This window comes from Cavia porcellus, unplaced genomic scaffold (assembly GCF_034190915.1).
Source record: "Cavia porcellus strain 051 isolate PalLab524CR breed Dunkin Hartley unplaced genomic scaffold, mCavPor4.1 scaffold_28, whole genome shotgun sequence".
NCBI classification, from domain to species: domain Eukaryota; kingdom Metazoa; phylum Chordata; class Mammalia; order Rodentia; family Caviidae; genus Cavia; species Cavia porcellus.
Genome location: NW_026947511.1, coordinates 27,679,005 through 27,705,689, shown reverse-complemented (window position 1 = coordinate 27,705,689; position 26,685 = coordinate 27,679,005). Strand labels below are relative to the sequence as shown.

At 40.1% G+C, this 26,685-nt stretch overlaps 1 protein-coding gene across 1 annotated transcript; it reads right to left on the bottom strand.

The window, feature by feature from the left end:
* Positions 1 to 4,059: 4,059 nt before the first annotated feature.
* Positions 4,060 to 25,794, bottom strand: Supv3l1 (Suv3 like RNA helicase). Its single transcript, XM_003473682.5, has 15 exons — positions 25,453 to 25,794; positions 23,683 to 23,760; positions 23,195 to 23,302; positions 22,074 to 22,188; positions 20,273 to 20,441; positions 18,056 to 18,167; positions 15,345 to 15,422; positions 13,760 to 13,851; positions 12,284 to 12,464; positions 11,695 to 11,788; positions 10,681 to 10,900; positions 8,511 to 8,591; positions 8,046 to 8,222; positions 5,178 to 5,326; positions 4,060 to 4,544 (listed from the first exon to the last, which is right to left on the bottom strand). The coding sequence occupies exons 1-15, from the start codon at positions 25,721 to 25,723 to the stop codon at positions 4,109 to 4,111; spliced, it is 2,361 nt and encodes a 786-aa protein (XP_003473730.1). The 5' UTR covers positions 25,724 to 25,794; the 3' UTR covers positions 4,060 to 4,108.
* Between the last annotated feature and the right edge of the window lie 891 nt (positions 25,795 to 26,685).

Here is a 26,685-nt window from a genome sequence, read left to right as displayed (position 1 = left end):
TACTCAGAAGGCTGAGGCTGAGACGGGGCATCCCAGGAGTTCAAGGCCAGCCTGGGAAACAGTGAGACTCTGGGACCAACAAAGAAAGGAGGAGAAGAGAGAAGGGAAACATACAAACCTGCTTCCCTGAAAGGGAAGGGGAAGATAAATGCTGAGCTAAGTAACTTTGGAAATGGCAAGAGTCAGTGAGACTGAAGGGCAAAGGAACTGTACATAGCACCGCCGCTTGACTTAATTCTGAAACTGTGAACCATGCACACCACAGTGAAACTGTGACTGCCCAGGCAGATATATAAATGGGGGAGAGAAGACAAATCTCCTGTGCAGAAGAATTCCAAATAATTTATGTAGATAATTCACCCTCAAAGAGGAGGAACATAACTAGGCATAGTGGCTTCTTCCACTATAGGAAAGGGGAAAAATAGGAACTTTGTAGTGGACAGACCTGACAAATTACCTCAGCCAGGACCAAGCAAGAAAAAAAAAAAAATGGTGGGGGGAGGGGATTATAAAAATTACAAAGAAAGTAGAAAGATTTCCAGAAGAAAACTTTAAATGAAAACTGTATCTTCAGGAAAAGAAGATATTGCAACCCTGAAAGAATACAATGAGCAAAAAACAAAGGAACCAAAGCAAATAAAAAGGAATCACATGACACTTTAAAAAAAATTAGTGCTTCCCCCAGCAGAGTTATGAACTCAAAAAATAAGGAAAAGCCATGATTGCATAAACACGTGTAAGCATCTGTTGAGCAGGCATCTCCCATCTCCAGGGATACAGACCCGTGCTAATCCATGGCCTGTTAGGAACTTGGCTGTAAGCGGTTGGTAAGGGACACATCTGTATTCACAGCTGCTCCCCATTATTTGAATTACCATCTGAACTCCACCTGTCAGATCAGCAGAGGCATACGGTTCTCAGGAGCTTGAACCCTACCGTATGCATATATAAAGGATCTAGGTTGCATGCTTCTTATGAGAAGTTAATGCCTGATGATCTGAACTGGAGCTGAGGCAGGGATGCTAGCACTTGGTAGTGGCTGAAAATACAGGTTAACATTAGTGGAGAGCTTTGACTGCACAGAGAACATAATAAATCAGTTCTTTGCAGATTCTTATCAAAACTGTCAGTGTGTAGCAAGTGACAAATGAGCTGCCTCTGGTAGCAGGCATACAGTCAGAATACAATACTTACTTAAGTTCATGTGTGGCCTGCCCATTATCTACTTACTTCTGTCTATCCCTCTTTCCCGCAGTACAAGCTTAGCTAGTCACAGCTTTGGTAAGCCCACAAACTAACCCTAGCCAAAGTGAGTAAAAAGCAAGAATCAAGCCAGGCATAGTGGTACAGGCCTGTAATTCCAGAACTCAGGAGGCTAACACAGGAAGATTGCTGTGAGTTCAAGACCAGCCTGGGCTACAAAAGTGAGTTCAAGGCCATCCTGCACTACATAATGAGATTTTCCCTCAAAAAAGTGCCCCCCCCCCAAAAAAAGCCACATCACTGGAGAGTTTCTTGGAAAGAGGAAAAGAGCCAATGATGAGACAAGAGTCTAAGGCTTTCGGCCTTGCATTTAGGCCAAGGGTTTAGCTCAGCAGCACAAGTGCCTGCCTAGCAAGTGTGAGGTTGTGAGTTCGATCCCTGGTACCAGAAAAAAAAAGTGCATTTAAAAGAAAATAACAAGAGTTCTACTTATAGATTCATTGCAACATTCTCCAAGCTTTCTTTGTATATGTGGCAACCAGCTATCCAGGGAACCATTAAACCTTCAAAATTTATTAGCCACATAGACACCAAGCACCAAGTATTAAGAGACAAGGCTTTGGAATTATTCAAAAGAAAAAAAAAAAAAGAGAACACAAACAGAAGCAAGAGGGGCTGGGTATTTAGCACAACGGCACAAGTGCCTGCCTGGTGAGCGTGAGGTTGTGAGTTCGATTCCCAGTACCAAAAAAAAGAATAAGAAAACAGAAGCAAGGCTTGAAAGCCACCACTTTGTCAAATAGGTCAGCACTGCACATCTTTTGTGAGTGTCTGATTGCATTACGAAAGCTAAGAAGTCTTGCTGTTCAGGACATTTGTCATGAACTTTGAGATGTTGCAGTTCAAAAGATGGCACGAGTTCCTCTTCTTGGCTTACATCATAACTGAAACAGCAGAGAACAATAAGGCACAATTGCTGGAGAGGGATTGTTTCAAGTCAGACACACATAAGACGGCTACATTAAATTACAGACTCCAAGTTGTAAGTAGAAGAGACTCTGATAGTTTGTAATGATAATTTTGTATATCTATGATTCATAGTAAGTCATTTTTCAAAAGACCCAGTGTCATTTTGTAGATCTGTGCTCCTCCAGAGATATAATGTGCAAACATTGCAAGTTATTGGTTATTAATCCTAGCCAGTTATGTGCTAACCACATTTCATTAAATTATCAGATCTGGGGGCTGGGGATTTAGCTCAGCAGCATAAGCGCCTGCCTTGCAAGCAGGCAGTCGTGAGTTCGATCCCTGGTACCGATAAAAAGGAAAAAGACAAAAAAAAAAAAAAAAAAAAAAAAAAATTACCAGATCTGTAGTGACAGAACTGAGATCATCAAGTAAGCCTTGGGCTATACCTCCTGTGTCAACGTGAAGTTCAGTTAAATCTGCAATAATACAAGAAGGGTTTTGAGACGAGTACTTCAAGACCCATGAGAAGGGGACTGGGGATTAAGCTCAGTCACATAAGCGCCTGCCTTGCAAGTGCATGGTCATTGAGTTTGATCCCCGGTACCAAAAAAAAAAAAAAAGACCTATTAGAAAACCCCAAGGATAGAAAGAAAGCTAAAGTTTAGAAAGGGTGAGAACACAACTACAAGGAAACATACCTACAATACAACTGGCCCAGATGCCTGCAAAAGGCAGCAAGGAAGGAGGATCAGTCTCTTCAAGATGACAATTTGAAGCACACCCAGAGAATTACCCAGGGACACTCTTTTTCATGTTGCTTCCCCAGATGCTTGTGTGTGCACGTCTGTAGAGGGTCTCTTCTGCTTCACCACAATGGCCTCTTGTCCCCCAAAGGAGGAACTGTGAAAGGGCAAACTATTTGTCACCGTTTAGATGTTGTTTAGCTACATGTTCAAGCAGTACTTTCCTTGTACCACCCTCAACTCCACCCCTCTTATTTTCCACTGACCAACTCTGACCCTAACTGGAGAAAATGGGAGAATTAACACTCACGATTGATGTATCTCCTGCAGGATTCCTCACGGCGCAGTCAGTCACTACATGTTGGAGACCACTTTGAAGCAGCTCTGGGCAGGACTTAAAATTAACTGGCTTTTGATGTTTATCTGTGAGTCTGTCCTAGGCCTAGGCCCCCTGCCTGGTGACAGTAGCTGACTCTTAGTAAGTGAACCTCTAGGAATCTATGAATCACTGGTCCTGGCTGAGGCCTGTAGTGGCCTGAGGCCAGATACCTCAAAGGGCACGATGAGGCCACAGCTGCGGACACTTGGCTCAAACATCAATTAAGTAGATAAGACTGCAGCTGCAGGAATTATTCCTACAGTCTCACTCCTACCATGTCATCATGAAATCGCCCAAGGTCCTGCTCATTGCCTGCACTTTTCTCAGTTTCCCTGCCTTTTGTTTTGGGCCTAATAAATATGGTGCTCCAGAGAAATCTTTGTCTTAGCCCTCAGAGTCTCGAACTCAGCGGAAGGGTTTTGACCCTCCTGGAGCAATAAAATCATACCACTTGTCTCATTTTATTTAAACCTTCGCTGTACACATATTTAGGAGATTGGGGATCTAGGTCAGGACCTCTAAGACATTCCAGCATTGGGGGGGAGGGGTTGTTGTTGTTGTTGTTGTTGATTTAAGAGAGAAATTCTACTGAGATAGTTCCTTAGAGACAGGAAGGGACCTGAAAGTGGGTTGTCCCAGTATTTTTTAAATGTTGGGGGGAAAAAAAGCAATTTAGTCAACCTTAACAGTTCATTTTTTCCTGTTCAAAAACTCAATACTACATAGCCACAATACTACAGAAGACAGTAAATATATATGCACAAAAACGCTGTAAAGTAAGCTTTTATTTGTGAAATTTAAAAAACAGAAATGACTAATCAGAGTTGGGCTCTTTCTTCTTTCTTCTGGAGCCTTTCAACTGAGTCCCACACTCTGTTCTTTCTTTTCCCTGTTCCGCTTGTTGCGTCAACCACTCTTTCTCTAGCTGCCTCAGCATGTCTGGAGTGAGGAGTCCTTGCTGCACCAACCTGGAAGCAAGGGTTATCTTCCCGCCATCTGGGCTGGCTGGCTGGGCAGTTCTGCTCCCTGCAGCCTGGGTGATACGTGTCCTTCTAGCCAGGCCCTTTGAGGTTCCTGACAAAAGGGGCTGGGTCTCTGAAGACGAATTCTCCAGATTCAAAAGCCTACGTGACTCCGAAATTTTAATCAGTTTTGTGATATTATGTACCCCATCTTGGATAATGCCATCCAGCTCTTTTTGAAGGTCTCGAATAAGGGTGGCATCTGGAAACATATCCATAAATCGGTAGCTGGAAAAAGGACACAACACATTACATCAACAGCTCTGGACTAATTTCAGTGACATGCCTACATCTCCTGGGTAAGTCCAAGTGTCTTCTTTCTGCAAACTCTGTCCAGTGCTCTTGCATAATCTTTATTTTGCCCCAACACACCTGGGGAGTATGTTACTGGAGGTGGGGTCAGCAGTCTATCTCAAGGGATACTGATACACTTTCCCAGGCAGACGTAACCAAGGATTGTCAAATGCTAAACAAGTGATTGCCTGGAAACCCTGCTAAAATGCAAAATCTAGGAAATCTGGGATGGGGCTGAGATCCATATTTCTAAAAAGGTCCCAGATACCACCAAAGCTTTCAGCTCATGTCCCCTCTGAGTAAAGGATCTCATGGACTGTCTCACTTGGCTGTCTTAATGAAAATTATAAGAACTCCCTAAATCATTTTTGCAATGGGTACAAACCAGGGCCAAGTGCTTTTATGGAAAATAAACATAATATATTTTGCAAATACAGTTGTAGTTTAACGCTTATTGTAGTTTGTAGTTTAGTTTAGTGTAGTATTGTAGTTGTAGTTTAACTCACTTATAAAACCTTGGTTTGCCCTATCAGAAAAATGGAGCACATAAAAGAGAAAAGTTGGTACCTTAGCCACAGGTAAAGATCTAAGACATCATGGATGGCTTCAAGATCCATGAGATCCTTGATATTCTTAGGTGGCAATAAAGGCCATTTGATGTATCGGCGTAACCAAGCAAAGGTCAGGGGCTCATTCCTGCTATACTGCCTGGCAAACTGAAAGAAAAAGCAGAAAGCAGTTTGGAAAAATAATCAGAATTACTTTAAATCTGTGCTTAGGAAGAAAAAAGAAAACACAATAAAATATTAACTGTGGTTTTGTTTCAATAGACAGGCTGGACTGAGCATGGTGGTGCACACCTGTAATCCCAGCACTTGGGAGGCTGAGGCAGGAGGATCGCTTCAAATTAGAGGCCAGGCTGGAATACTAAGTGAGTTCAAGATCAGCCTGAACTGTACAGTAAAACTCTGTTTCAAAAAGACAAAAAAAAAAAAAAAAAGGACAGGCTGGTTTCTTTGCTATATTTTTTAAAAACATTTAATTCTTTAAAAGGATATTTTGGGGGGCTAGGGATTTAGCTCAGCGGCATAAGCGGCTTCCTTGCAAGTGTGCGGTCGTGAGTTTGATCCCTGGTACCGATAAAAACGAAAAAGACAAAAAAAAAGATATTTTGGATTGACTTCTTTTTTTATTCCAAAATCAGGGCAAATAATATGTGTCTCAGAAGCTGTATAAAGACTGACTTTCCAGAGCCTGAAATCTTTTCATTGTCATTTTTGACTATTTATCAATGTGACATATGGGCAGGCAGACCCTGAAGACTCCCACCTGTGCCTATCATGCCATAGTTCTATAACCTCAAAGACGAGCTTGCTTTGCTTCTCAATGTCCTCCCTTAATGTAAACAACTCTGAAGTGGCTTGGTACAAAGTTGATTGTAAGCTGATCTCAGCTCTGCCACATAGTGGCTCTGTGGCCTCGTCAGGCCACCATTCTGTGCTTCAGGTTCCTCATCAGTAACACGAGACCGCCACGCCCCAACCCTGAATCGCAACACACACCTGAGAAACACGCAGCGAAAACAACACTGCACCCCAGAAGACATGTGGCACCCTTACACATCACCAATGAAGACAAGAGTATGTCTGCATACAGTCCCTCAAGCAAGCAGACTTTCAAATGCTTTATTTCCTAATTAAAGAAAATTATCTCTGAATGCTTACCCTAAACAAAGGCCAATAATTCCGAGAGGCAGGGCCACTTTAAACCAACTGTAGCTAAAGAACGCTATTTGTCTATTAAGGGGTGTGGGGTTGCTAAGCCCTGAACTCTGAGCCTCACACATACTAGGGCAGCATTCTGCGAGATATCTTAAGAAAGAACGGTACAATTCTATTAAATTCAGTCTGTGCCTTCTGCTACATTTAATAAATGCCAAAAAGTAGCCATAAGGGGTGAAAATGTGACCATGTTAACTTGCTAAGCAGGACTGCCAAGCATGAGTTCTCCTAAAACTCTTTCTAGGTAAATAACTGGACATGAATGACCTCTTAGCCACACTGCTCAGAGAAAATAAAAAAGGCACACTCCAGAATAATTCTTTATGATAACATTTATGGAGGAAAAAACCCTACAGCAAAAACTAATTTCTACATGTACATTTATGAGCCAAATATAATAGAAAAGGTCTAAAAGGGTATATACATTAACTATTTGAGACCACCCTAGGCTGCATAGCGAGCTCAAAGCCAGTCTGGACTAGATAGAAAGACCCTGTCCTCAATGAAACAAAACAAAACAAAATGAAAAATTGTGGGTTGGTAGCCAAATTTAATCTATCAGTAATGTTTTAATTTTACAAACAGAAAGCATTTATGCATTACATATTGTTTTTAATTTTTAAAAAATAAATTCAGAAACAGATTTTGACTAGAAGAGAGTGAATATGCAGAGTGCTATACCCTTCGGAGGAAAGGTGAATAATGATCTTCAGAGAGCAGAGGCCTTTATGGTGGCGTAGGGAAAGTACAGTGGCCAGGGCACAAGGGTGAGCGGAAGAACAGCTCAACTCAGCTCAGTTTCCAGTCGCCCTAACCGCACTCTGCATTGGGTCACCTTGAAAATCAGAGATACCCCCACACAAATGAGTTCAAAGAAAGCGGGTGGCATCATACGCACAATACAGTAAACCCTGGACCAGTCCTTACAGTTAAGAAAACCGAATGCTGTTGCCATGACACAGCCTAGGCCCCCTGCCTTCCAAACAGTACCGCCCAACACAAACAAGGCAGCAGTGTACCATCAGCAGGCACAGCAGCACAGCTTTGGAATTCTGAGCACTCAGGGGGCTAAAGCAGAGTGACTGCTAAGTTTAAGGCCAGCCTGAGCAACCTAATGACTGTTTCAAAATAAACTGATTTATTTTTGGGTTTTGGGTTTTTTTCCCTCTTTTTTGAGGCAGGGTTTCATTATATGGTTCAGGCTAACCTTGAACTCACTGTGTAGCCCAGGCTGACCTCGAACTCACAGTGACGAGTGCACCACCATGTCCAGCTTTCAAAATAAAATTTTAAGAAGGGCTAAGGATGTAGCTCAGTAGTAAAGCACTTGCACAGCATGCACAAGGCCCTGGCTCAGTCTCTAGTACCAACAAAAAAAGCCTATCATTAGGCAAAATGCCCTCCCTTGAAATATTTATTTAATTATTCTTAGCTCCTTTTAGTTTCTTCACAATGGCTACCACCTGAACTCAAATATATGCTAAGAGTTCTTATCTCCTCCAAAATTATCTGTAAGAAAAAAATATTTAAGCTTTTATGCAGTTTCAGAATATAGAGCCTTCTCCCAAGTGCTATATTTTGAATAACAAAGTACTACTGGGGAAGAAAACATTAATCTGAAACAAATTAAAATGGCACTAAGACAAAGGCTTACCTGTAACAGTGATGAGCAGACAAAAGGCTGCTTCTTGCTGATTGGGGCTGTGCAGAACACATACCTCACACGGAGACTTAGTGGAATATGCTGGATCAACTCTGCAGAAAATTTAAAATCAGCCATATTGCAGACAAAATAGTTCCCATCAACTTGTGAAAAGTCTACAAAGATATCCTAGGGGGAAAAGGATAGACAAAGTTATGTATAAAGTACTCAAATCCATAAAAGACAATCTCTCTAACCCACAACAGTCTTCCAGAAGGGCCTAATTCATTCCCTGCCTTCTGAGGCTGAGACTGTTCCCAGAGCCTTTCCCAACCTGAAACCCTTCCAAAGACTTTGGAAGAAAATTTTAGTAACTTCATATTCAGCAACTTCACAAAGGCTTTCATGCCCATGTGGTGAGCAGTGTCTGCCACATCAACATTCTTAGAAGAGACACAAAAGTGAGTTTCCACTTACAATGAGGTTAGAAAGTGTTGTATCCGGGAGATGGTAGGCAAACATTTCAATCTGCTCAGCAGTGGGATGAAGACCGGCTGACTAGTAAAATCAGAAGAAAAAGTAAGTATGAGCTGTTTGTGTTCTTATGTTTAAAGATATAGTTTCTTAAGACATTTTAAAATAAAGCTCTCACCACATGAGTTATTGCCAATAATATGACTGCAGAAAAAAAGTATCATCATTGTGCCTTATATTAGAACTGATGAGATGATTTAGTGAAAATGACAGATTATGCTCATTGCACAGGTTGTCTTTTGTTTTACTTTAATCAAATTTCTAAAACCTGTTATGACCCCTGCTGGAGTACCAGAAAACGTCTTCCAAGATAAAGCAATTTTCCAACTCTCACTTCTCTCCATTGAATGAAAATTAATGAAGAAAAATCAGCTGCTTTAAAAACTGATATACATCACGTATGCATGCATGAGAAAACCTCTAACCTGGAGATGACTTCTCTCTCTAACTGTATATTGTAGTGTCAGGAAATTCCCATAGGAAGTACAAAGGGTTAACAACAAATAAATGAAGGTTTAAATTTTTAAAATCCTACTATGGTGAAAGACATATCACTAAGAATAATGAGGTAAGTGTGTCTGAAGGGAGGGGAAATACTTGAGTGTTTTGAGGGAGGTTAATGGCAATGTGCTATTTACCGTAATAAACTTATAAAGTTTAAATATTCACTGCTATAATTTTTGGTCATATCTTATTGATGAATTTATAACAATCTCTCTTTTTCCCAGTAATTTCTGTCAAATAAAAACATTAGTGTGTTCTCATCTACCTTAACTTTAAAAATTTATCATAGTAAAAAAGAGATACTGTCATTAATCCCTCTTATCTACCTTATTTACCTGACCTGGCACCATGTGACCTCTGGCTCTTCTCCAAGGTCAAAATGACTAGGACAGGTAAATGTTCTGAATCCATGCAGGACATCAAGGCAGCCACAACACAAGCCCAGTGTATGGCATATGCCTGTAGTCCTAGCACTCAGGAAGCTGAGGCAAGAGGATCAGTGCCAAGTTCAAGGCCAGCCAGGGCTACACAATGGTGCAAGGCCAGCCTGAGCTATATAGCAACTCTGTCTCATTAACAAACAAACAAAAAAGATATACACAAAAGAAGACTTTCAGAATGGTTTCAGAAAGTGGCAAGAATGAGTTAATTGTGTCTAAAGTGAGAGGGAGTATTTTAAGTGGGAAAAATGGCAACTGTGTCTTTTATTGTAATAATCTGTTATAAATTTAAATATTAACTGCATTTTCTGATTGCATCTCAAAGCTGCGTCCCCACTTGAAGTAACTATGTCATTTTAACTGTGTCCCTTGTTATTAAATTTCTAGCAAGAATTAAAGGAAAATCAGAGCTGGTCATGGTGATGCACACCTATAATCTTAGCACTCAGGAGGCTGAGGTAAGAGAATTGCCACAAGTTTAAGGCCCACGAGATCTATATAGTGAAGCCAGGCCACCTGAACTACACAGCAAAACCCTGTCTCAGGGGAAAAATAAAAAGGAAAATCTGTTTTAATAACTAAATTTGTTCAATCTGGATCTTTCACATACACCACTGAAGGTGTCAATATCAGAGGGCTCTCTTGACATGGTTTTCACAGCACAGAATTTTCTTTCGCATATGCTGTTTCTGGGTGTCTAAAACAAGTGTCTGGATAGTGGTTGTCTTACTTACTTTTCTCTCATTGCTGAGACAAAATACTTGATGCTCAAAATGAAGGAAGGAAAGGTTTAGTTAGCTGACAGTTTTTGGAGGTTTCAGTCCATAATCAGCTGGCTCCAAGGCAGGGTGGCAAGGCTAAGGGACAACCATTCATGGCAGCCCCAAGCCACAAGAACCAAAAGGGCAAAAATGGAGAGCAGCCTCCTGCCCTCCCTCATATTATATGCCAGCTACCTGCCCCGGGCAGGCGCAGCGCTCACACTGCCAGTCCCAGCACTAGACAACAAGCCAATCACAAACGCTAGACTCAGCTGCATTCCAAAGGCCAGCCCTCCCCTCCCATGAGCAAATGAGACTCTGGGGGGACATTTAAACACAAACCATAACAGTGGTTATGGGAATCTCTATCTTCTATGCAGAAGTAGTAATTAGTATCTTACACTTTACCTTTATAGGATCCACAGGCCTATTCAAAATTTCCTTTAATAAATCAAGGTCTTCTCGATTCATTGTTGTAACTTCTCCTTCTTTAAACTGAGAGCTGAATCTGCCTGCTCGGCCAGCTATCTGCAGGGCCTGAGAGGTGGTAATTGGTTCTATTTCTTTCTCTCCCTTTTCATTCACAGTAGGTTTTAAAAGCGAATAAAAAATAATTCTCTTTATGCTCCTGAAACAGAAATAAAAAGCAAACCCACAGACTATATAAACATTCTTCTGTCACTTGGGTCATTATAAAAAATACTCATTTGCTGTCTTGCAACCATTTAAAAAATAAGAAAAAAATTTGGATAATTCTTGTTCTTCCTTTCAGTAGTATGGTTTAACAATTGTGTAAATTTACTAAAAATCATTAAATATTCAGCATTACTGAAATGTATGACACATAAATTATACCTTAACAAAGCTATAGAAAATGGCTCTTTTTATCAGTGACTCACAGAAAGCGTTGTCATGGTGTTTTAAATTCAGCTGCCCTGAGCTCAGTGGAGCACGCCTGTAGTTCCAGCTATTTGGGAAGCTGAGGCAGGAGGACTACATGAGTTTAAGAATTTGAGGTCAGTCTGGGTAATACAGTGACTAAAAAGCTGCTATCAGAGTTAACACAGTTCTTTCATAAATGTACAGATGTCTCCATGACTGAGGCTAGAATATTTCACCTTAACTTGGTTGCACTAGAGATAATGGCCAGCCCTATACACAGATGGCACTTGGAGACCCGATGACTAAGAAACTGAAAACATAGCGATAGCAGTAATAGAAGGCAGCACTCAAAATCCCTAGTGTTATATGATATTTTCTTTTTATTCCTCAACAGGTATAAAATAAAACTCAAATCTAAATTACAATACGTATTCTCCTAAATCAAAATGTTTGATAATTAATGCCAATTAGAAAACTGAGTAACAAAAACTTGCCAACTAATCCACTGATTAACCACACTTATTAAAACAAATTACTTACAAGTTAAGTCCCATGCCAATTGCATCTGTAGCAACTAGGATTTTGCACGGATCACTGGGATCATTAAACCTTTTTGCCTGAGCAAGTTTGGTCCCTAAAATACAAGAGTTTATGTTAAACGAGTGCTCTCCTCCTTTTACCACCTCATGCTAAATATAGCTGAGAAATTCTCCACATACAGATCTTTACTTTTACACATAAAACTTTCATAGTTTCAAATTTTATTTCCTTACATCCTCAAAGAGTCACATACCTTTTATGTCACTCCTTTAAATAATTCCTTACACAGCAACACGTCCATCCCCCACCACACTACCCTTACCATTTCCCAGGACAGTTATTATAGCTCTCAAGATGACAATTTGAAGGATATTACTAGGTCTATGTTTTGGTTGACCTTTCTTAAGAAAATCAAAACGCTCTATTTAAAATACAGTCTAGTTACAGCAAATAACAAGGGGAATAAATAAGGAAAATACTATTCCCACTCAGTTCCAGGTAACCTGAGAAATACTCTATGATCTAAAATATACTATATGGCCTATAACAAAAGATTTCATATCCAGTTACAATGAAAGTCAGTCATTACCAGGTGGGAGACTGCCATATATAACAGCTGATTCCAATCCTCGAATTTCAATCTGTCGACTCACAGAATAAATATCATTCTTGCTAAAACAGACGATGCAGTCCCCAGGCCGAAGGTTATCTAAAGATTCTAGTGCATGATTCAACACAGAAATGGGGGTAAGCCTCTTATACTTTCGAACCTGCAACAAAGATGTGAAATGAAAGCCAGGCATGGTGGTGCATGACTGTAATCCCAGCATTCAGGAGGCTGGGGCAGGAAGATCACTGGAATTCAAGACCAGCCTGGGCTGCATAAGAGAGTTCAAGGTCAAACCTGTACTACATAGTGAGACTTTTTTTAAAAAAAAAAGTGTAAAATGGTAAAATATCTCCAGGTCAACTGCTTGTGACTGATAAACTGAAAAGTTTGCAAAGCAATCAACAATAGCCAAAAACTAAAAAGTATTGCCATTTTTCAAGGGAAACAAAACGAACTTATTTTTTAAGTGTCACCATCAGTTGTTATTGGCATTTCTAAACTAGTATTATACAATGTTTTACACATTGTCAAAGCACTTTTACATAAATTGATTTTCATGGCAATGTAATACTTCAGAAAAATTATTAACTGTCATTCCTGTTTTACAGAAAAGTAAAACAGAATCCAACAAAATATTAGGTCATAGGCTTCTTCCAGTTCTATGTGTCTATGATTTGTCTCACAATACATGTTAAAAACCAGCAAAGTCCAGACTAAAACTGAGAATCCCTTCCACTATTTTCACTATCTCTCCCTGAAGGCCAAGCATAAAACACAGGCAATTTTTTTTTTTTTGTCTTTGTCTTTTTCGTTTTTATCGGTACCAAGGATCGAACTCACGACTGCCTGCTTGCAAGGCAGGTGCTTATGCCGCTGAGCTAAATCCCCAGCCCCAACACGGGCAATTTTTAATTTTAATTTTTTTTTTTTGTTGGTACCGGGGTTCAAACTCACAACTATGTGCTTGCAAGGCAGGCGTTTATTCTGCTGAGCTAACTCTCCAGCCCAACATGGGCAATTTTAAAGTATTTATTTATCTTATTAAAGAACCCTAATAAAGAAAATAGCAGGATTTAAAGGAAACCAGTTGCTTCTTACTCTAGGCAAACTCTAACAATTAAAGGAGTACCAAATGCTGCATATAAGGCACATAAAGCTTTGAAAATCAACAATTATTCTGGGTCTCCAATTCAATAGTCCTTACTTACTTAATTCTAAACCAATATGCTAAAACCACAAAAGATTTTGTGAAGATGAAGACTCTCCCACACTCCTAAAGATTCAGGTGTAATGGCTACTCTCAGAATTCTACTTCAAGAGACTCAGCCAAAAATACACACAAGTTGGTCCACTACAAGAAATTTAGTTAATTTCTGGTTTTGCTACTATCTTGGGCCCTACTGCACAGTGGGGTATCTGCTCTGTCCCTTCAGAATGAAGCATATAATCTAGTACCTCTACTTCCTCTCCAGTTGTGTACATAAGCTCAGTGACCAGGTCAATAGCAGCAGATTCTCCACACAAATGGATTTCTTCAGCACAGAGTCCTGTAAAGGCATAGTTTGGGTTTTTTATTTAAAAATTCATAATTAAGTATGTACCTCATATAGTAAAAATACCTTATGTTTGCTTACTTATTCTTTACAACTCTACCAAATGTTGTTACAAATACTGCTTCTTTCAGCTGGGAATATAGCTCACTCTGGGAGGTTGAGGTAGGAGGATTGAAGCTTCAAGCCCAGCCTGACAACACAGCAACTTAGTGAGGCCCTGTCTCTAAATAAAAAAGGCTGGGGATACAGCTCAGTGCAAAGGCCCTGCATTCAAGTCTCATACTGCAAAAAAAATAAACAAATAAATAAAAATAAAAAGCTATGGCTACAAAGATTTTACTGCAGTACTTTTTTGTTGTTTTGAGACAGAGTCTCACCAAGCAGTTCAGTCTGTCCTTGAGCTCGATATGCTGCACAGACTGGCCTCAAACTCACTGCAATCCTCCTGTCTCAGCTTCCTAAATGCTGGGACTTCAGGCATGTACCACCATGCCCCGCCCTTTATTCTACTACTATTGAGGAAGAAAAGTTAAGTTTATGGAACAAATTATGATACTTTTTCTTTTTTTTTTTTTAATTTTTTTTGGTCTTTTTCCGTTTTACCGGTACCGGGGATCGAACTCACGACTGCCTCCTTGCAAGGCAGGCGCTTATGCCGCTGAGCTAACTTTCCAGCCCCCCGATACTGCTTTTCAACGGAGAATATGTAAGTGCATTAATATCTATGAAATCATGCCTGAAATCAGAATTGAAAAATAGCAAGATACAAAATTGTACGTTCTCAAAATACCACATGTATAATAAGAAAAAACTAAAAATTCTCATTGAAACATACTGGAGCATTAACAGTGACTATATATAAAGATTTGAATTCTTATGCTGGGGTAGAATCTAGAATTCTACAATGGAGCTACTTCCTCAGCTCAAAGACTTGAATATTTTAACTTTAATTACATAACTTTAATTTTAAACAGGAAAAATGAATTTTCCATTATTACAACACTATTTAAAAAATATGTATTGGGCATGGTGGCACACTTGTATACTAGTTACTTCAGAAGCTTAGACAGGAGGATCACAAGTTCGAAGCCACCCAGGGCAATTTAATCAGGGCCTGTCTCAAAACAAACCAATAAAAGAAAACAAAGGTCAAGGATGTGGTGCAATGGTACAATGCTTGCCTAGCACACACAAGGCCCTGGGTTCAATCTCCAGTACTGCAAAATAATAGTAATAATAATATTTTGTATTTCATTGACTTGATTGACTTCTGTCAGAAAGAGGATCTAGTGGGTTAATTGGCAACATAAAACATACATACATCTCAGGGGCTAGGGATTTAGCTCAGTGACTTAAGCGCCTGCCTGGCAAGCGCAAGGTCATGAGTTTGATCCCTGGCACCAAAAAAAAAAAAAAAAAAAAAAAAAAAAAAAAATCTCAGTGCAGGAGTCATAAAGTCCAGGTTTAATAGCATTAGGTCCACTAACCTAGAAGTGCTCTGGTCCAGGCCCATCCTCTGGCTGGATCTCTAATCATCTGAATTTCATCAATTACAGCCACTTCATCTTAAAATAAAAAAAAAAAAAAGTCACCATGAGAAATACTATCTAAATAGTATTATAAACAAATTTCAACATCAAAACTCAAGCTTTCACCACTACCACCATTGCTTACTGGGTGCTTCTTTTCTACTAGGCTTATTTTACGTATTTTAAAACTGTACTTCATTTAATCCTTACAAAAACCTATGAGATTAAGTATTATCATTCCATCCACTCAACAGAAGGGTAAACTGGTTGACAGGTGAAGTTGTCATTTGCCTAAGGTCAGACAGTATGCGCAGGGATCTCACTCAAGCCCAGGCAGTTGAGCTCGTGAGACTACATTCTTGCCCAGTCCACCGCACCGCCTGCCAACTGAGTGGTTTATCCTATTTTCTGCAACCCCAGACACAAACTGGAGAATCTGTCTAGTAAAAACAACCACATTAGGGGCCTGGGATTTAGCTCAGCGGCACGCCTGGCAAGCGCAAAGTTGTGAGTTCAATACCTGGTACCAAGAAAACAAAAACAAAAAATCCACATTAACAGCACAAAGAAGGTGAGTAGCTAAGCCTCTCAAACCTTTGTTTACTAAGGAAGCTTCCAGCCAGACAGCACGCAGGAATAGTGAGGTGGCTGGCTCCTAGCGATGCTCATTTTTTAAGGCTTTGGCCCTATCACTGGGCAAGAATTAGTGTCTCACTTTATCTTCTAATGCCAAACTGATTCCAAATTATTCTTTTATTCTCTGTAAATTATATGTTTAATTTTCTTCCCCAAATACCAAGGAATTGAGAACATTATACAGAAATTTTGTAATGAAAACATATTACATTAAAAATAACTTAAATAATATGCACTGGTAAAAATATGTGTAAAAGCTGGCGGTTTAGCTCAGCAGTGTAAGCGCCTGTCTGGCAAGCACAAGGTCGTGAGTTCAATCCCCAGTTCCAAAAATAAATAAATAAATAAATAAAAATTTAAAAAATTTTAAAAAATATGTATAGTAGAAAAAATTACTTATCACATCTAGATGTACACATGAGACTAGAAAAACAAGAACAGAGGATAACACTTTGATTTGTAAATGTGTACATTTTAAAGTTTTTTTCCACATTGTTGAGGATTAAATCCAGGACCTCATATATGCTAGCCACCAGCCCTACCACTAAGTCCTTCCTCTCCCCAACAATGATTTAAAAAAAAAAAATCCACTTATTCAGAAAGTTGACTAAGATAAAAAGGTATAATCTATCAACTAATAATGTACAATCCATATTTTAATATACATATCCAAAAGGTATAAAAAAGCCTAGAAAATATATACCATGGGATTAATTAACACTTGATTTTGGACAGGTGAGAGTGACAAGTTAGGCACAGTATATTTGTTTTCTTCTCTTTGCTTATGCACACACACACACACACACACATATACTTTTTTTTTTTAACTGAAGACACAGTGGTGGAAGAATCACTCAGTGGTACAGTGTGCTTGAGGCCCTGACTTCAGTCCCTAGCAGCACACACACTGAAAATTTTATATGTATACAAGGCCTTCATAAGAAAAAAGTCAATTTTCATTTAAAATGTTATCCAAATTATTTAAAAAGAAGTTCACTGCAACACTGTCTATAATAGAGGAAAAAGTTTAAACAACCTAAATAACCTTTGTTGGGAATGAGCATCAACTTTAAATGTATATATACATAGTTATCTCAACAAGATCTAAAACTGTGTAATCAAAAAGCTACAGAACAGGAATATAGTATGACCATCAAATAAATGTTTTAAACCATAACAATCTGTAATAGGCAACACATATAAAAAGTCATGGGCACAGTGGTGCACACCTGTAATCCCAGCACATGGGAGGCTGAGGCAGAAAGATCGCTGTGAGTTCAAGGCCAGCCTGGGCTACAAAGTGAGTTCAAGGCCAGCCTGAACTGTATAGTGAAACCCTGTCTCAAAAAGACAAGAAAAAAAGAAAAGATTCAGAAAGATATACACCAAATACTCAACAGTAGTTAGATCAAAAGCATGCAGAGGAAATGTTGGGAAACGGCACTAAAAAACCTGGCACTTTACTTCTTCACATTTCGTATCTCTTACAAGAAAAAGGGAATAAACACTAATAAACAAGCATGAGCCTGGCACAGTGGCACAGGCTATAATCCCAGCAACGAAGGAGCCAGGTGTACAAGAAGCAAAAACTGAAGGCCAGTCTGAGCAATTTACACAGGACTCTGTCTCAAAATAAAATGAAAAGGGAATGGGATGTATGTCAGTGCTCCCTAGATCGATCTCTGATATCACAAAAAAGAAAAAGCCAGGTGTGGTTTTGCACACCTGCAATTCCAGCACTTGGGAGGCTGAGGCGGAGAACCACCATGAGTCTGAGGCCACCCTGGGCTACATTGCAAGCTCAAGGCCAGCCTGAAGTACATAGCAAGACCGTCTCAAAAACCCAAAAAATAAAAGAAGAAAAAGAAGCAAGCATGACAATGAAACATTTACTGGTGGCAAGTAGTAGGTATTCATTGTACCATTCTTGTTCTAGATTCTTAATGCTTTTCACAGTAAAAAACATGAAATATGTCAAGTGTACTTTACAATAAAAACTACTCAATCATAGTTTTTAAACAGCATATACATACAAGGAGTCGTAACGCTGCACATCTCAACAGTACAAGAAACGTGGGCAGCCTGTTTCCCATTTGGCTCAACTGTCACACGCTCTTCACCTGTCACCAGGTCACACGGCACACCCTAGAATGACAAGAAACCTCAATGTACTTCTATATTGAAAACAAAAACTGAGTTCAAGATCAGCCTGGGCTACACAGCGAGTCCCAGGCTAGCCTTAACTATACAACAAAACCTTATTTCTAAGTAAATAGTAAGAGACAGAAAACAATAGCAGAAATAAGTTTTGGATTTTAATACTATATTCTATTATCAGCAAATATATGTAATAGCCAAAATAAAATATCCCCAATTTTTTCCTTTTTACAAAAAGAAAAAAATAAAGAGCTATTCTTTTATGTAACATAGCTAAACAGAAATAACATCAAATCAGCTAAATTCTCAAGTAACAGAAGCTCAAAAAACTGGTCATCTTACTTGGAAGTTTTGTACGTTTCTATACTACGCGTTATTACAATGAGCATGAATTGTTTCTACACTCAAGAACAGTGAAATTTAAGAGTGTCAGGACCGCTTAATAAATTCATTCCCTGAGAATGACCAACATCACTGCTGGGATGTATTAAGGTGATCAACCATCTTAGTTTGCTGGAGACTGAGAGGCTTCGTAGAGTAAGACACTTCTGGTGTTCAATCTGCAAGTCCAGGCAGAGCAGAATCACAGTCATTCCACAGGCCTACATCTAACCCTGAAGAAACATCAGTGGTATCTAAACTGAGCAACGGTGTAAAACACAAATGATTGCAGGCTTTCAAAACGTAAAGGTTATAAAAGACAAAGACTAAAGAGTTACTCCAGATCAGTAGAAACTACAGAAATGACAGATACAGTGTAAGATCTTGCACAGGATCCTTAAGGAATGTAGAAGTGTTTTGTTATTAGACAACTGACAAAATTTGGAAATGGACTATGTATTGTGGTTTTAATGTATGTGTTGCACAGGACTGTGTATTAAGTAATGGTATTCTAGCAACAATAAATACCCTGCTTTAGGAACTGGCTGTAGTGGTACATGCCTGTAATCCCAGCTATTCAACAGACGAGGAAGGAGAGCTGCAAATCTGAGGCCAGACTGAGCGACACTGCAAGACCTTGCCTCAAGTAAATATCCTGTTTCAGGTTTTGGGTGAATACCCTATGTATTTGAAGAACAAAGTCCTAAGCAAGGCATGGTGATGCATGCCTATAAATCCAGCACTGAGGTGAGGAGAAGTATGAGAATTCCAAGTTGGAGGCCAACCTAGGCGACTTACACCCTGTCTCAAAATACAATTCTAAAAATGAGCTAAGGCTGTAGCTCAGCATTCCTTACATTCAATTTACAGTGACATCCACCAACACACATACACACACACACACACACACAATAAATGAAACAAGCTAGGGCCTGATGAAGTTGGGTAGTGAATTTAACAATGTATGCTATTCTCGACCTATATGAAGTATCTGTATGCTTATATGAGATATTCTATAACACTTTATTTCATTCATTCTAATGTGTACATTTTTTCACATATTAGTACTTTGGAAATCAGGATGCACATTAATCATTGATGGCCTCCCAGAGCACAGGTGACAGCATATTTTCCTTTCTTAACTGTACATATATATTATTCTATTATCTTGTTTTGAAGTCCTGTGTCACTTTCATTGTCCTGACTGGTTTTTATTATGCTTTGTTTGATTTTATCATAACTTATGGTAGGGCAGCTATTTTGAAGATAACATGAGGCATTATGGTAGCCATTGTTGATTTTCTATTATCTTGTTTTAAAGTTCTGTATCATTCTCATTGTTTTGTTTTGATTGGCTTTATTCTGTTTCATTATGTTTAGTTTTATTCTCTTTAAAATAAAATTTTAAAAATAAAATAATTACACATATGCAATGGTACCTCTTACAAGTCATAATTTCTTAGGTGCATAGAAATAAAGTAATTTTTTGTTAACAGTAAATTGCTATGTGTTGGGGGCTGGGGATTTAGCTCAGCGGCATAAGCGCCTGCCTTGCAAGCAGGCAGTTGCGAGTTCAATCCCCGGTACTGATAAAAAAGAAAAAGACAAAAAAAAAAATTGCTATGTGTCTTTTCCCTGGGTCCACCTGCACCCTCCAAAAAGAAAAGGAACAAGGTAAAAAAAGAAGAGCAAACACTTAGTAATATACTAACAGCAGCATTACTCTTTTCAAAGATCTCGTGTGCCAGTAATTTTAGAGGACCACAGTACACTCCAGACTTCGCTGACAGGTATTTCTGGATTGCATGATAAGTCTTTCCACTGTTTGTGGGGCCTGAATGAAATATTATCTTCCGCTGTATAGCTCTGGCCTCTGGGTACCTAAAACATAAGTGGTAAATAGTTTAGCTCTTTTAAAGTCAAAATTCATTCTGGCAAAGATATCAGTAGGGGTTCTAAATTAAATACCCTCTTAACATTCACACAATAGTTTTTGAAAAACTAAATATTTAATTTCACAACCACATTAAAATAATTACTGATTTCCAAGAATGATATTAACTAGAAGGCAGAAAAACCCAAATGCAAATTAGTTTCTTGGTCTTCCCCCCAGTGTACAATCTTTTCTTCAGGAGTTACTAAAAGCAAGTTTAAACTCCTGTAATTCCCACAGACCTGTCATATCATTCTCACAGCTCTAAATATATGGCCTTAAAAACAAATATTCCGGGACTCTGAATTTTAATATAAGTAAGTTTTCTGCTTTTGGCCAAGATGAACCAGCTGGTAAGGAGTGGACATGCCCTCCCCACATAAGCAAGATACACACAATTCTTTTTTGGGCCATAGGCAACAGGCAGTGCAGCACTGGAACGCCGGAAAGAAGAGAACACTGGAGCTGAGATCTACTCCCCTCTTGGGCACAGGAGATAGAACCCAAGCAAAGCACAACAGTCCCATTAACAGAGCAGCAGACATCAAGCCCAGCAGTGATGAAGCAGCTAGAATGTGAAGGGCAGAGTGTGGAAGAGCAGAAAGGGTGCAGGGCAGGAGCCCTGAAGTCTGTTGGGTTCCCTGTAGGTCCCTGGCCAAGCACAGGTTGAATATGTGCAAAGTGAGAATCAGCCAGGCCTACAAGAGAATAGCTACCAAGGATTTGAGCAGTCTCAAAGAGGTCTTGCAGTTCTAGAAAATGCTGCTTTTCCACCCACCACGGAAAGAATTTGTTAACACTAGGGTATTCAGCTGAGAAGCCATATGAGGGCTACAGCTCAGACCTAAGGACAAAACCCTGAAGCAGGGCTCCTTTAGATCTGCCCTAATAAAATCTATTTTTTCTTTCCTTTTAGTTTTTTTTTTTTGTACCAGGGATCAAACTCACAACCTTGTGCTTACAAGGCAGGCACTTATGCCACTGAGCTAAATCCCTGGCCCCTAAAGTTCTTTTTTCCTTTTTTTTTTTTTTTTAAGATTTGCCCTAATAAAATCTAAACCCAAATTTAATCAGAATCAGAAAGAGATACCAGTCACCTGCCTGAAAAAATTAACTGCCTGTTTTCTCAGGAAAAATAACACAAACCAAACTCCTTATCTTATGGTTTATATCTAGATGTTCCCACAAAGCCTCCTGTGATCACACACGGGGCTCGGGAGGTGACTGGATTATGAGGGTGTGAACTGGACTGATTCACTGATGGGCTGATAGCTGGGTGTGATGTTAGGAGGAGGTAGGTCACTGCAGGTGTGGCCTAGAGTATGTATCCTTCCCACTCCCTTTATGTCTCTTGCTTCTTGCCTGCCATGCTGCCCTGCATTGAAGCCAACTGACTATAGACCAAAACCTCTACAATCTATAGGCTAGAATGCACTTTAAATGACACATATTATGTTTCAGCAACAAGAAAGTAACTAAGACAACTCATAATCTGCCATCTGGTATACATAAAATATATAATCAACAGTCTCCCAAAACTAGAAGCTGAAAACCTCAAATCCACAAATGAAGGAACTAACCAGTTAGGTGGTATTCTTAAGTCACTGATTTTACGGAGATCCTCCTTACATTCCAACACAGGAAATATTTGTTTCGCATGTCTCAAGAAAAATGGAAATAAGTCATCCACATGCGCTGGAAAATAAAACACTGCATTAACATGTGCAATCTACATGTTATCTAGACTCAACTCAGGGAAACAGAAAATTGGCTGCCAACCACTGCACTCTGCTCCACTAGTGTAAACAGGCAAAGATTAGCAACAGTAAAAGTGAACTATGTGAATCTGGACACATATCTTGGAATAAAGGTCTCCAATTACATGAAAAGTGATGAAACTGTAAACTGTTAACATTTTGGTGCTGAGGATCTAATTAGGACCATGTGTATACTAAGTATTCTCTCTACCACTACACTAAACCCCGACCTGTGTGCCAGGATCACAGAGAAAAACATAAAAGTGAACAGGTTTCTCAGCTAGAATCTTCCATATCTTAGTGGCTCCAAAAGGAGAGCAAGGGGCATCCCCATGTGCTCCCTCAGTGTCTGGCACAATGTAAAGGTCTAAGAGTCAAACTTATTGAAAAACTATACCAAAGCCAAACTGCCCAAGGGAATAAAATGATGATGTTCTTTCTTTTTTTTCTCATACAGCAAAAACTTTATTCTGATATAAAGGAGAAAGAAACCTATGACAGAAACACAATCTGCCATGCACCAATTCTGTGACATGAGAGCTCATTTCATCTGGTCTATTTTAACATACAACAGAAAGCAGATGATGACTGAACAAGGCCTAGTCTATTTGATGGTTTGTTTTGTTTTGGGTTTTAAGACAGTGCCTGGATATATAACCCAAGCTGGCCTCAAACTTGCAATTCTCCTGCCTCAGCTTCCCAAGGATGAAATTATAGGCATATACTACCAATGTTTAGTAAGGCTCCCACCTAAAGCATATGTGTGACTCGCTTCAAGAAGAACCAAATATAAAAGCAAAGTGATCTAGGCTTCCTATGAAAGTGGTAAATTATTAGAGAGAATCTTACCAGGACCAATTCCAAAACAAATAAGCCCTGCTGGAGAAACAAGAAGAAAAGGAAAGTAAGTCCAACAGGATTTTCAAAATTGTATAAATACTTGCCTGCATCGAAGCAAATGTCATTCAAAATAATGTGAATGTCCACATCCAAGGAATGAGACTGCATAATGTAATTTCTAAAACTGATGAAAGCTTGGTGGAACAGACGAGCTGTGGAAAACACAAAAGCAAAATACATAAAGCCTAGTTTTCAGTTCTCAATTTAAAAGCACACATATGAACCACAACAAACTCAATGTGCCTTTTTATTGTTATCATTGTAATAATCCATGACAGGTGGATTAAGATTGGGGCTAAAATTGAACTCCCAGCACAACACAAAGAAAAGTTCAACAAGCCACTCCTCTCTGCACAATGTGCCTCCCTGGGAAGTCTCGTCAGCCCCCTGCTTAGAAGCAGAGGGCAGAGACTCATGTCCGGGTCATAACTGTGTATTTATTTCCAGGCCACACAAGGTCCCACACAATACTGACAAAGCTGTACCCTTAAAAAGTAACTCAACAACTCTAGAAAGATGTTACTGGTCTTACCGTCCAGTCCATAATCAGTACCCAGTTTCTGAATTTCTTTCCTCTTATAAAACTTATCTAAAATCTTCTTTACTTCACCTACGAGAAAGATATAAAAATTTAACATTTCCTACTTTAGAAAAATGTCCAAAAAGCAAATGAAACCTGAAGTCATAACGCTAAAGATGTCATCTAACATAATATACACTGCAAAAACTTGAAAGGTTAGTAAATCCCTCTTTGGCATTCATATTAGACAAAGTGTCTAGAAAACAATAAAGTCAAGCAATACGTTATCACTGATACACTGCAGAGGAATGGGCAAGGTGTGATACAATCAGAGCTAGTCTCTAGCTATTATAGGACCACTTTTAGACATTCTGCTGTTTTGTGTCCTTTACAGCCATTCTATACATCAGTGAGCAACTGAAACACACCCCGAAACAAAACCAATAAGCAAGCATCTTGTTTTTACGCAAATCACTCATGGATAATGAAATGACATTTGCTCTGAAGATGATGATTTTAGGGAGAATAAGTTACTCTTACTTTGTTTTAGATGGTATAACTTAGATCAGTGAAGGTAAGGGAAGGAGATTTTGGCAGACTTTATACAAGAACTTACCATAATTCAGTGAGAACAGTGAAACGGGTTGCCTCACAAAACCAGAAGCACACAAACAAAAGTTAGATGGATGTGTCTCATGAGTAACAGCAGAGAAATTTCTCTGCTACAGGACTGAATTAGAAGCCTGCTGAGTTGAGGTGCCACAATGAACCCATAATTTTATCGATGAAAATGTAAATTAATCAAGCTAAGATTGCACTAAGATTGTACATGTTACAATACCACTGTGCCAGGCATGCTGCACACCTGTAATCCCAGCATTCAAGAGACTTAGGCAGGAGGATCACTGTGTGTTCAAGACCAGCCTGGACCACACAATGAGCTCAAGGCCAGCCTGAACTGCATAGTGAACCCTGTCTCAAAAAGATGAAAATAGGGGCTGGGGATTTAGCTCAGCGGCATATGCACCTGCCTTGCAAGCAGGCAGTCGTGAGTTCGATCCCCGGTACCGATAAAAAGGAAAAAGACGAAAATAAATAAAACAAATAAAATAAAATAAAATACTACTATTCTCTGTCAACTCAAATCAGAGTTAGTTCTGGGAACAAAACTCAGCACTTGCTCTGGAGTCTGTGGTGATTAGTGTACCCACCGCCTTCAACAAAGATACCTTTGTCAAATTCTACTTTGTATTACAGTGGGTTATACACATGTTCATCTGCTTCATGAGACACTGAGTTTCTTGAGGGATACCAGACTTGTCTCCCGGCAATCACAGTAAGACGTCGCGGCGTTAGGTTTGTACGCGAGCCTAGTAAATAGCGAATCATGAAAGAAGCCCTCCTCTGACTTTTAACTGCCTCATCCCCTTGCCTTTTTTCGAAGGGAACAGTTGTAGGAGCCGGGGGAGGTCGAATAATGCCAGACAAAGTGGCAGACGGCATAACAGCAAAGGACGAGGGTTTGGATCTTCCCAACACGAGGGTTTAAACCACTTAAGAGAGCAGTAAGGCAGTGAAAGCGTAAAGGTCATTCTAGGGCGAGACGTTAAGGAAAAATTAGACACAGTACCAAGAGCTGAGGAGACTTGCAAACCAACCACGAAGGAAGACAGAGCCAGGCACCACCACGGAGTTCGAGGAGTCCTCGGGGGACCAGGAGGAAGAGGAGAGGGCTTCCCTGTGCCCAGCTGACACCACCCCCCGCCGCCCCTCCTCACTCACTCTTGTCCAGAGGTCGGGTTAGCTCGGCCCCGACGTCGCCATCGGCTCTGGGACCCTGAGGCTTCACAGTTAGGGGAACGAACAACGATGTGTTTGGAGCTTTGGAGCCACCGGACGCAGAGGAAGAGGAGGCTGCAAGGGCAGGGACGCGCAGAGCCCTAGGAAAGGACCCACAGTGAGCGCGAAGGGCAGAGCAGATGGCCCCCCGGTGGCCAGCCTGGCGCCCGGCCGGGAGCCGAGCCCACAACAAGGCGCACCGGGGTAAGGACATCGAGGCCACAGGCTGTAAGGATGCCTGGCGCAGCCTCGGGACACGGCGGTGGACAGTGACGCGCACCGCCGGCGCCTGCAGTCCCGAAAGACCCAAGCCGGGAAGGGAGCTGTCCAAGGAAACGCCGGATCAGTGAGAAAAAGACAGTGCCGGAGGGTTGCCGTCCCAGGGAAGAAAAGGCTCTTTAGGGAAGAGCATCGGAGACGAATTCTTCTCTACTGTTTTTCTGAAAATTGGAAGCAGCTCTCCCCATGAAGGAAATATCATCAGGCATCTCTGGGGAGCTTTGAGGAGCAGCACAGCTGCGTCACGTAATGTAAAGTGGACTGTTCAGTAAGCACATGTATGGGGTCGCCGGAGCTGTGGGCTGCTAAGTCGCCAGCGGTGTTGGGCTGGCCGCCAGGAAGCGTTTCCCAAACCTTTATCGCAGCGATTTGCCTTCGTTTCCTCATAGGGTCATGTTGGAAAATACTATTTGACCTGCGGCTTAGAAGGCTTGCAGAGGAATTTGTATTAGGTAAGGCTTTTGTATGACACGAGTGTGTGCAGCACTTAATGTGAGCAGTTTGTGAACATCATCCGAGCACGTGTCACAATCACACGACAAAAAGAACGTTTAGTTTTGATTCGCCGTAGTGGTAATGGGATACCGTGTCCAAGTCATAACGTTAAGTTCAAAACAAGCTGTTAGATATGCCACATCCCCCTTTATATGTACATTTAGACTTTGCAGCCTCAAGGTAGATGTTATGAAGTAACATGTATCAAATGGGATTGTAACTAAAAGTGCCTTTGATTTACAAAACACTTAAATTTTTTATTGTGTTTGCAGTACTTAATGATTAAATGTATCCTGGGAAGTTGATACACTTACATAAAACATCCTAATATCTCCCATTTCCCTCTACTTCCTCCGCTTTTTAAACGTCATGGATACATGTAGCATCCTTTGCAATTGGAAT